Here is a 12,565-nt window from a genome sequence, read left to right on the forward strand (position 1 = left end):
TTTCCACCCGCTACTTTCGCTTCTTAAATCAGGCTTCAGAAAACAGCTCTTTATTTAACTGACTCTGCCTAGGACGGTTTTCCTTTTATCTGTGTATGAAATTCTCACAGATTGCTTTTTCCCCTCTTCACTGACCTTCACTTGAAAGTTTGGAATTCTTCTAATTGCAAGAATATTCAAGGTCACCCCAAGCTCATCCGCACCCTTTCTTCATCAAATATTCACATGTTTTTAACAACCAGCTGAAGAAAAAAGGGGAAAAAAGAGGCATCCCATGATAAAAACCATGACAAGTGGAAGAGACATATTTCCTGGAAAAAACCGGGGGAGGGGCAAAAAGATTTTGTTTTAGAGCTGTTGTTATCACTGGCACCACTCTGATTTTCTTCATTCATTCGTTTCTGATTAAAAGAAAAAAAAAGTAATACTATATAGGCTGCCCTGTTAAATATGCCTTCCTTCTAAATTTTCAAGTTTTAAATCAATAACGCTGCAGCGTATCTCTGTGAAATTACGGTATATGAATCGATGAAAAGAAAAAGTATTATCTCTATGTTGGATTTCTGTTATGTGTAAAAGTTTCAATAATAATATTCAAAATATGTCTGCAAATCTCCAATATGCAGATAATTTCATTGCTATCACTCTAGAAAATTGTTTTGTATCTAAAAGGTTTGTTTTTGTAATAACTCACTGTTTGCCTTTTTTTTTATCACATGGTCACTGATTGGAACCGACTAATCTTTCTCCTTTTGTTTGCATTTTTTGCAGCAGACATAGTTTTTCATTCCATTTGGACAGCTTAAAATTGCCTTTGCACTTAACCCAATATAGTTAAACGCTCAAACAAATAAAGTTTATATTCATTTCAATTTTTAAAATTTCTAACTGGATTAAAACCAACTTTTTTCAGTAAACTACTAATTTTTTTTAATTGTTACATCTAGTATATAATTGGAAAGAAATTCTTTTAATTTTGAAAGATGAAGAGAGTTCAGGGTATCTGCAAGGTTATGAATGTAGAATCTACAGTCATTTTGAAAAAATGTAATTTAAAAAAAAATGTTTTTTGGACATGAGCAACAAATAAAATTTTAGAGAAGCGAGTAAGATTAAAAAATTTATTTTCCTTTTGGAGTCCTCATATGCTTCTTGATGGAAGAGTAAATACATGCTTGAGGTCAAAAATGTTTAGTGTTTTTTGCAGTTTTGATTATTCATATTTTTCTAATCAAAATTTCAGGTTTTTTGCAGCATTTTTAAATTAATTGCATTATATTTCATTAACATTTTTTACATTTTATCTTTTACAGTTGCTTAAAGGAAATGGGTTATAGTCAAGATGATATTTATACATTTACTGGCTCATAATTATATCTAATTTTAACCGCAAATTTTGTGTGTAATTAATTTTAAGATGTTGTATATCTTCAAATGAATGAATAAAGGTATTGATGTTTTTTCTGTGTTTTGCACTTTTCTAATAAGTGATAGTTTTAACGCTTGTTTTGTAGAGTTCCCTGACAAAATTGTTATTGATTGTTAAGTGTCAAAACCTGTTAAGTTTGATTTGTACAATTTATGATTTTATTTATTTTATAGTATGTAATAATTTTGTTTCATCATAAATTGTTTTAGTTTTTTTTGTTTTATTATTTTTATTGTGTCATTAAGAACAATAGAATTTAGAGCTTAAAAAAATGCAACAATATTGAAATCCATTTGAAAAAAATATCTATATATAATTGAACATTTTTTAATAAAATAAAAAACTAAATTTTTTTTTATATTTTAGAAAGTTAACTGTTTTAGCACTGTATTTTAAAGCTATAAAATATAAGTAAGTTTTGTTCAGTTGGTAGACCAATTTTTTTAGTTTCTGTCTTTCTAAATAGCTTATTAATAATTAATTTTACTGTTTAGTACTTACATTTTGCTTAGTATTATTTGATTGATACTAATATGTTTTCTATATTGCATAAAATTAAAGATTGTTTTTAAAAAAAAGTATTTGTAATTATTACTTCATTCTAAAACTTTATAAGAGAGCAAAATATCTGGCCGCAGATAGTTTAAGATAAAAAGCTATAATAGACGCCTTAGGTTCCAATTTGTAATGAAGAGGAATATGTACATATGTGAACGTAATCTATTTGCATGACATTTTGTGTTTCTTTTAAATTACAAATTCTACAAAATACTTTGTAAACTTTCAAGAATAAAAACCGTTTGAGTTTTTCTTTTGTTAATTTGTTGTATAAAGTGTGCATACTTGGGGAACAAAGAAATAAGACTGCTTTCTTTTATTGTCAACAAATAAGTTTCTCCAGTTTTTTATGTTTGTTTATATTATATATTTATGTAATTTTTAGAGTTTATTTCAAAGCAAGTATTCATTTATAATTGGATAATAATGTCTTATTGCAGTTAAAACTGAAAAAAAAAGGTTATTCCACAATATTGTAAACTTAAAAATAGACATTTATTTGAAAGAGAAAAAATTTCTTTTGTTCACCAGTTTGCTTTCTGTAACTGCAACAACTTGGTGTTTACAATTTTATTCTTGAAAGAATCTGATTTTACTTTTCTTATAAATTTTTTTCCTTTTCTAGCTAATCTAGTTCTGTGTGATGTTAAAATAGTAGAAAAATAACTGTTGGATTTGAGAAAGATTTTATTAACTAATAATGTAATATAAAATATAACATTTTCTTCTAAATTTAGTTTTTGTATAAAAATGAAATATTGATTTAATTTTTTGTGAATTTCATTTTATCAAAACAGTTAAAATTTTATATAATCTATGTGTGGATATAAAAAGTAGTTTTTAAAAATCAATCTTGAAACTTTCAAAGTTTACATTAATTTCAAGCTACTGTTATGAAGTTTCTTATCCTCACTGACATAATTTTTTTTATGATAAATGGATTCTGTATCCACGCAAACTTTGTAAAATCAAGATCACCAAAATAATTCGAAAATTGAAGCAAAAACCATTCAAGTGTTCCACAAAGAGATTTTTGTTTGCTTCTATGTTAATTTAAGCGTGGAAACATGTCAATCTTATTTTTTTGCAAATTTGATTTCCGTAGTTCCACTTTTTTAATAATTGCTTTCACTTTGTATTTTTATAAAAGCAAATGCATTTGCGATCCTTGCATTGGTTTATTAAGAACACTCAATTTTTAAAAAATGTCAGCCAAATTTGTAAGTTTAACGATAAAATTATCATCTCTAAATATATTGCCGTCTTCATTATGATTTTCCTCGAGAAACATAGCAATTTCTTCTTTGAGTTCAAGTACCCTTTGAATCACTTTTGCACAAGATAACCAGCGCACTTCACAATAGTACAGAAGTGACGTGTAATTAGCTCGCATATCTTCAAACAGTTTTGCGAACAACCTTGCTTTTAATGGACTGTTTTTTATGTATTTTATAACTTTCGTTATTTTTGCAAAAACATTGTTAAGTTCCTCGCTTATAGTTTTTGATATGAGAGATGCTCTGTGGAGCATGCAGTGCATCCAGAGAACCTCAGGTGTTTTCATTTTAACTAGTGTCAGAAGACCAGTTTTTTGTCCCACCATTGATTGTGCGCCGTCAGTACAGAGCCCAATGGAATTATTCCACATTATGTCGTTCTCATTAAAAAATCTGTCTATTATTTTGAAAATTTCATTGGATGTGGCTCTGTCAGGAATTGGTTTGCAAAATAAGATATCTTCAATTATATTAGTATTGTCAACATATCGAACATATGCAATTAAATGTGCGTCTTTAGCTACATCAGTAGCTTCATCTACTTGTATGGCGAATTTTGTGGTACGCATTTGAGAAACTAATTGGTCACAAAGATCTTCAGATATATCATAAATTCTTCTGCCAATTGTATTATCATCAAGCGGTATTTGTCGCAGCTGATTCACATAAGATTGGCCAAACATTGTTTTGACCATATCAATAGCTGCTGGCAAAACTAAGGTTTCTGCTATTGTGTGTGGGGTTTTTTACATTGTGCAAACGAAACAAATTGGTGAGCTAAACGTGCGTCGATCTTTTCTGGATGTGTGGTATCCAGTGGCGTTAGTGCGCGCGCATCTGGCTTTTGTTAAGTTGGGTTGGTCGAGTGGTACTAGTGTCGTCAAATTAACGACGGCCTTGGTTCATAAGATTTGCCGGGGTCTAGGACGTCTAGGTATATGGATGCTAAGTTACGAAATGTTTAGTTGAACTATGCGCGATAAAGCACGATGGTATTTTTTCATTTATTCTCTCATTTTTATATAGTAAACTTTAGCAGTAATTTGGGAAACTGTTCACTGTGACTAATTTTTGCGGCTCCCTTTAGACTAGTCCGCGCCTTCCAGTTTGGAAAACGCTGCCTTAAACAGCCATAGGGGTTATTTTGACCCCTATAAGAAAGGCATTCATTTTTGAGGTTTTATGTCTGTTTTTGGTTTTGTAGAACTGCAAATATTATGAAGATGAATTGTAGAACAGAAATTGGTCCACCGTGTTAAAAAATGTCATGTGCAATCATAGGCGTAGTGTGAGAGGGGCACGCTTTTTATTTTTAGAAAACTTAACTTTTTTTAAGTGTTATGTATATATGCATATTCATTTTTATATGTAGGCATGTTTATATATATTTGTATGTATAAAACATAAAATAAATGAACTGTTTTCTAAAAACAAAAAGTGTGCCCCTTCTCACGCTGTACTTATGCGCACAATAGTTTTCCTAAAACTATATTGTATCTTAGACTCGATTACCAAAGTAGCTTAGTTTACTAAGCTATTTCGTTCCTATTGAATTATAATTTCGATATTGCATTTGAAAGAAACCATGTACATGGTGATTATAAGCAGCTATATTTATTATAATCTTTTATAAGATGGTGTTTTTGGGGAGCAGTTATTATTATGTAAATGATAATGAAATTTATTATATGATGTTCAAGCCATTTAACTTTGATTTCAACTGATGTAAAGTTCAAAAATATTTGTTATTTGAATGGCTATTTTTTGTGTAAGTTGAAAAACGGACAAATGAACTACGACCTAGGAAAAGTATAGTGCTTTAATTATGAAACTACACCTAAACTCCAGGCGCATTGGAATTACTGGCTTTTGCCTCTGTAAAATTTTCAGATAAATTTTTTTTGTGCTTTTGTGAAAGAATAATATGTAATACAATATTACATTATAATGTAATATTGTCATTACGTTAATAAAAAAACTTTGATTCTGTAAAAACTCTTACATAATGTAATTTCAACAAAATTCATCTTTAAAAAAAACATTTACTTTGAAATTTCATCAATTTCTTATGAGGGTCAAATTGACCCCATGTGGCAGTTTTAGTTTAGGCAGTTAGTTAAGTCCAAAATCCGGCTGTTCTAGTGTTAAAACATCTATAGCCAGCATTATGGTAGAAAGTTGATTAACCATGACATTAATGCCTGAAAAAAACTTTGTATTGGTTAATCAGTATTTAAAAATCATTTTTCTGTAACTTTCCTTACGGTTACACCCTTTTTTCATCTGCTCAACCCCTCAATTATTGTTGTAGGATATTAATAAGTTTAAAACAATATCATAAATATTTTGTAACTAGTATATAGAAGCTACCTTTAAAAACTATTTTTATGTGTTTTGTTAATCCTTCTGTCATGGAGTTAGAAGCCTTTTAGCAGAAACAATAATTTAAGTGTTCTTCCAAGTGGCTTTCAATGGTTGTAAAATCATTTGAAATCATATCTTTAAAAAAATATAGTAATAACTAATATTTTACTGACCTTTTTAAGTGTTAGCCAAATGTCTTATTAGAAGCATTTTTTTATACAGCTGCTTTAAGTTGTTAAATAATTCTTCATTAAATGAGGAAGTCTACTACAGTGCTAGAAAAAAGTTTGGAGTTCACTATACATTGAAAAGTTATTACATCTAAATGGAAATAGAATTTCGTGTTCATCTTATATTAATTTAATATTTACTCATTGAATATTAAAGTAAAAATAAAATTTAAAATTATAATTATTTTAAATTTAATAAGTTATGTTCTGTACTTAAAAAATTATGTTGCTTAGTATATTTTACAGGTCTATGTTATCATGAATTGTTCAAATTTGTCTTACAGCAATTTTTACATGTATATTTTCTAAGTTTTCAAACTTTTAGTCAATAATACATATATCTATCTATTCATTGAGTATATATATTCATTTGCATTTGTTTTTACTTAGTTCCACATGTTCAATATAGATTATTTTTAAATTCCAAGGTATAGGGATTGCTGATTAATCAAAGTACTTGTTTATCTTTTTTAAATTGTTCATTTAATTTTGAAGAAATAATAAGTTAGGCAGTATCTTAATAAAAGCTAGGGGTGCCTTCCTCTCCTCAAGCCTGATGGTGACATCCCCCCCTCAAATTTGAAAAATCTGTTCCCCATTTCCTCAGACAGCAAAAATACATATAAATTTTTTGATTTAAACAGCAATTTTTTAGTTATATTTGATTTAACTCAATTAGATTCACTGATATAAGTATTTAGTAACACTTTATTTTCAGAAGACAAAATTAACATTATAATAATGAATCACTGAAAAAAACTTCCTTAGGATCGCAATGAAAAATTGACAGATACTGTTGATTTGTTGTTTTCTAAAAATATATCAATTTAACAACTAATTTGATTTAGGGAGTTGAGCCCAAGTTTAATGTTATTAATAATTTATTCAAATTTAACAAGATAGTTTTAAAAAAGTCAATTTATATTCAAGGAATAATTCAAGTATGCAGAAAGTAATGATTTTTTTAATTATCTCTTTAATGTTCTGTGCTATCATATATTATAAATCAATTAGCTTGATCTCTCTTGAAGTGTTAATCTTATGAAAAGTTAAGAATATTTCATTATGATTCACAGTTTTTTAAATTATTCTTTTAATTGCGCTTGCTTAAAAAGTATTATTTTAATATCATTTCACAATAAGTTAAATGTAATTATTGGTATTAGATTGGTAGCTCATATAAGAGTATGAAGAAGAAATAACTAAAAGTAAAAATGTGCAAACAGTTCCTTTCCGCAATTTTAAAATAAAATTTAGTTACATCATCAATGTTTAATAATTAACAACCATTAATTGCTAACCACACATGCACATATATCTATATAATACACCATATATATAATATACCAGAAATATTTTGAATTCTAACCAACTACTCAAAAAATTTCCATACCCTCATATTAAACCTCCAGTTGTAAAAGCACTTTTCCTACTTATTTCTATACCTCCCAAAAGAGATTTTAAAAACTATCCCCCCTCCCAAATGTTAAAAAATATCCATAAAATATTCAAAAATATTTCTTAAACCAAATTTATAGATTTAAAACTATACAAAATTGTATAAAATCTTTAAAAAAAAAGTATCCCCCTCCCTAAGAATATCAATGATGACTTAGCCCCCTTTATAACCCTTTGTAGGCACCTCTGATAAAAGCCCCTATTTATATATATTGTGATTAGGTTGCAAGTGTTTAATAGTGCACCCCAATATATTTTTGTTTTTAAAGATTCTAAGGAGTGTTTTTTTCTTTTTTCAATCACAAAGTCTTTACATTGTCAACAAAGCCTGTTTTTCCTGATGAAAAATATTTTATCCTTATTTGTCCTGTCTTAAAGCTTTTTGTGTTGATATTTCTAATTTTTGTACCTAATTGTGTGCGTTTTCAAAACATTCCATTTTCTAGGAATACAAGTTAACATCTTAAAGTAATCAGTTTGGATTTTTGATATATCTTTTTATTTTAATTAATGATGACTTTAAAAATCGCAAAATTTGATAGTTCAAAATTAAGGGACTATCCTCCAGTTATACGCATGTTTCAGGCGTATGGCCTGACCTGCATGATTCATTTTTTGAAACTTTTTAAAAATTTAGTCGTTTCATGAAATAGAAACTTGATGAAAAATTTAACAATATCAAATTTCTATGGTGATGAATTCGAGGACAAAAGGCTTATTTATTATTTTCAGCAAATGCATTAACAATTCTTGTAGGATTGAGTTCAAGTTTCACAATTATTGATTCATCGACTCCAATTAACAATACTGTAAACACATCATAGGAATTTTAAATGGGGAATTGTGGGATCATCATCCAAATAATTTTTGTTAAAAATGTTAAATATCACATTTACTGAATTTTCATTATTGTATCCCTGTTAAAATTATTTGATTAATGAAGTCTTAAACTCAATTAAAAATTTTCATTAAATTTTGGTATGAGGGACTAAGAATTAATTGATACTGTTATTATTTTAATGTAACAGCATTTTAAAAATTTTCTATTTATTGATTTTAAAGTATAATGTTGTTGTTTAGTGCTCTGTAAATGAAAATTATTCTGGAAACTACTAAAACATTCAGTTCTAAAAAAAAGTAATTTTAAAATTAAAAATGGTATATTTTATTGTTTTTTGTGATAAAAGTTTTTATTAATATGCTTATTAGAGCAAGTTCTGCTTTTTTCAGTTGTCATTTGCCTTTTTTCTAAAAGTAGTCAGATATATGTATTGGAAAAATGTCTCAAATTTTTAGAAAAGTGTTATCCTAATTTTTTCTTTAGCCCTCTACCAGGCATGATAATATGATAATTTTAAATAAGTATGAAATTATTACCCAAGTAAAATTCATACAGTTGAATCCATGTATAATTTTAGTTTATGAATAGTTTTTATTATATTTATAGTTTTAAGCCCTTCAATTAATTTGGATAAATTTTTATAGATAAAAAAAATCTTCAAATCCTAAACACACATTATTAATAGTTTAGTTTTCCTTTAGTTTTTAGCTTTTAATAAAAAATTTTAAGATTTTGATATAAAGCATAATTTATCTTTCCCAATTTTATCATTAAAATAATTAGAAGTTATATGTTACCTTTATTTAATTTTTTCCACTGTTAACTTTAAGCTTTTTTCTAGCAACTGTGCTGTTTTGTCGAGTACTGTAATGTTATTTTCCTGTGTTATTTTTGTCCAATGTATAATTCCATGTGTGACAGATTCACCTTCTTATACCATTTTATTCTACACCATTTGAACTAATAGTTCTATCCTTTAGATAAAATGTATATATTCTCAATAAGAAATTGTTATGTAAATACATTTGTAATTAATGTGTGTTTCCAAGTAATAAAATGTTACAGTGTTTCATATGTATTTTACAGAATGATTTCTGAACTTACACTGGCCTCCAAAAATTAAGGTACAAATGGTTTTCTGTGTCTAATTTAAAAAGAAATGAACTCAGGAACAAGGACGAAGTTTGGTTTTAAAAGTTCTTTATTATGTGCAACATAGGAATTTACGTTAATTCAAACAGAAACATGTGTTACAACACAAAAGCACATTTGATAGAAACACTCCTTTTTAGAAAAAACAGTCAACAGTTTTATGTGGAAAATTGTTGTGGAAACATTATAAAAATCAATTTTAGTAAGGAAGTGTCAGACATTAACTGCAATGCATTACAGGCATCGACTTCCCATTCTGTGAATTAAATTTTTAGATACCAAAACGGGAGGCAGAGATCAGATATGGGGTAATTTTTAATCAAGCTCATGTAACAACCATAAAGGAGATCTCAAAGCAGTAACTTGCCTGCCAAGATAGTCCCAAACATTCTCTATCTGATTCAGGTCTTGAAGATTTGGTAAGCCAATCCACACAGTCAGTATCTTAACATTCCAGAAAATTTTCAGCATGAAGTCTATGTGGCTGTGAGTTTTTGTCGATTAAAATGAAAGCAAAACCAACTCAATACTTAAAAAGGCAAACATGCCTCTATACTTAAACCAGTAGCAGTTCCTCTTTCAAAGACAAGGAGGTGTGCAACCGTCCAATATGGAAACTTCCCAAACTAGCCAACTTTTGTTTCTACAATTGCTTATTTATGAAACACTGGAGTGCAGGTAGCATATCTTTGGTTGCAACTTTCATATGGAGACATCCTTTGTCTTCCCTCCATTGTCCAAGAAATCAATCACTAACAAAGCAAAAGTTTGATGGCCTGGGAAAGTTATGTTAAATGATGGCACAATCCTCCATGTCTTATGAAAGACATACTGTTATTGGTATGAGTATATAGATGTGTTCTTCGAGCTATGTTGCTTCTTTTAGTTGGTTCTGATTATATTCTAATGGATGGCAATATGTGATCACGCAGACCTCATTTTGTCATGGATTATCTGGATTGTGTAGCTATACTCTGAATAGATTGGCAAATCAGTTCTTTGGGTCCTAATCCAATGAAGAATGTTTGGACCTACCTTAGAAGACAAATTGTTGCTTTGAGCCCTCCTCCAGGGTCGTTACATGACATTATTCTCCGTGTAGTATTTGCATTCAACTTTGGTTTCCAATGACTTAATTGGCAACATGAAATGTTGATACCACTAATGCAAATGCAATGCAGTTAGGGGTAGACACACTCTTTACTAGAGCACATTTTTGTCATGTTTCAACCATAATTTTCTTTATTAAACTTTCTCTGAGAAGGGACTTTCTTCCATGTTGACTTCTTTTGTTGTAAATCATATTTGTGTTAATTCCTACGTGCCATCCCAGGTTGCCCCCTCAAGTCCTGTAGGTCGCCTCAAAGTCGGTGAGAGGGTGGAACGGGCAAAGTACGTCAGGAGAGTATTCTCCTGGTAGGGCCACCCGAGGCGTGAAGGCCTTTCCATCATGCTCAGCTAAGATCTACAGGCGAAGAAGCAAAGACAGACTTCTACCCTTGCACATGTTCAAGGGTGCTTCTGACTTCGTCTCAATTGAAGCTGCACATTACCCCCTCCATATGACTTTGTTGACAGATAAGATTAATGCTGCATCGTCCGTCGCGCAGATTAAACAGGGACGCGTTCGGGGTTTAGGCAGAGGGCTCCGTACGAAAAGTGGTCGACAGTCTCCACATAATCAAAAAAAAAACCTGAAAATACTTCAGTGCAACATAAATGGCCTCTCAACTACAGCTACTAGAGTTAAACTTGAACAAATTTTAGATATTGCAAATGCACATGGCATCCAAATCATAGCAATGCAAGAAACAAATCTAAAAATGACTTCGAGCTTGAAAATTACGGCATATAACATTTATTGATTGATCCTGAATTTAACTGCAGCAGGCATATTGACCATTTGGTTTCAAAGGCCCGTAAGCGCCATAACATTCTCAAATATCTAGCTGGCAGAGATTGGGGTGTCGATGCAAATTCTCTCAGAACAACATATATTTCATTTATAAGACCTATTCTGGAATATGGTTATCCGATCTATTCCTGCGCATCTGAAACAATTCTTCAGAAACTAGAAAGGGTACAACTGAGTGCCACTCGAATCATTTCAGGACTCAGAAATAGCTGCCCATCTGATATGGCACTGTACGAGACAAACTTACAACCTTTGCGCATTAGAAGAAGAGCTAACTTAGTAAAATACTATAATTTATACAGCTACGGCCGTAATCATCGTACTTCCTTATATCTACACACTTGGCACAATAACCAAAGGCTTAAGAAACTCACCCCGTTTGGCCTGGCGGAATCTCAAAGCCTGGTCTCTCGTGAGGTTGAACCTCAATCCTTAAGATCTTGTTTTGATCCCTCAGATGAACTGCCAAGATTTTTTTTCCATTTTGATCTGAATTCCACTGCAAACAAGCAAACTTACACCGAAGACCATCTTAGACAGCTGGCTCTGGAAATTATCAGTTGCATACCTAGCGATGCAATGCAGGTTTATACCGATGGTAGTCGTACAAAAGATCGTACTGGCAGCGGTATATATATATATATTAGGACCCAACATCTTGAAAAATCAACAAAGCAGCGCAATCCAGACTCTTGCTCTGTCTTCAGGAGCGAGTTAATAGCGATTAAGGAGGGGCTTGACGCTATCCTACCCTACGACAGTGATTATGGAGAACTCTGGATTTTATCGGACAGCCGCAGTGCGCTGCAACATCGTAGTAGTTGGTCCTCTGCAAGCGATGAAACTAGTATATCTATCCTGCTCAAGATGAGAAAGATTTCTCAACCCCATGACATACATCTCCAATGGATTCCATCACATGTTAATATTGGTGGCAACGAGATAGCAGATAGATTGGCCAAAGAGGGCAGTGAGGAAGATATGCTCACCGGGTCATCACTTACTTATCAGGAACTTGACTCAAATGAAAAATATAGACAAAAATCAATCTGTCGAACTCCACCTACGCACCAATGATACACCACAACATCTCCTGGTACCCTTCTGGGAATCAGTTGCGATCGAAGCTCCCAGATTGCCTTGGCCAGATTCTCAACTGATCACTTAAAATGTGTAACATTCGAACGTGCCACAAAAATTTACCCGACTTGTAAAAAATGCTGTATTCAACCAACCTCACAGAAACATATACTTGTCGGACATATATGTGTCGGACTGTCCAGGGCGGACTTAATTTCCGATCCCCTTCTTGTCATCGACTTTCTGGCTGTCAAAAACATT

At 30.8% G+C, this 12,565-nt stretch overlaps 2 protein-coding genes across 5 annotated transcripts in view; both read left to right on the forward strand.

The window, feature by feature from the left end:
* Window positions 1-1,461, forward strand: part of LOC107451005 (cytochrome b5 reductase 4) — a 46,715-nt gene extending 45,254 nt beyond the window's left edge. For all 4 annotated transcript variants that reach the window (XM_043041500.3, XM_043041498.3, XM_043041497.3 and 1 more), the window contains one exon: window positions 1,314-1,461. In XM_043041500.3, the coding sequence (XP_042897434.1) occupies window positions 1,314-1,371 (58 nt within the window). In that variant the 3' untranslated portion in view covers window positions 1,372-1,461. The remainder of the gene's footprint in view (window positions 1-1,313) is intronic.
* Window positions 1,462-9,612: 8,151 nt separating this feature from the next.
* LOC139426989 (uncharacterized) lies at window positions 9,613-12,301 on the forward strand. The gene is made up of 2 exons (XM_087154463.1): window positions 9,613-9,617; window positions 11,197-12,301. Exons 1-2 carry the CDS (start codon window positions 9,613-9,615, stop codon window positions 12,299-12,301), a joined length of 1,110 nt encoding a protein of 369 aa, XP_087010589.1.
* Window positions 12,302-12,565: the final 264 nt, after the last annotated feature.

Source organism: Parasteatoda tepidariorum, chromosome 11, assembly GCF_982258835.1.
Source record: "Parasteatoda tepidariorum strain Cologne lab strain chromosome 11, Ptep-v5.0, whole genome shotgun sequence".
Taxonomy (NCBI): domain Eukaryota; kingdom Metazoa; phylum Arthropoda; class Arachnida; order Araneae; family Theridiidae; genus Parasteatoda; species Parasteatoda tepidariorum.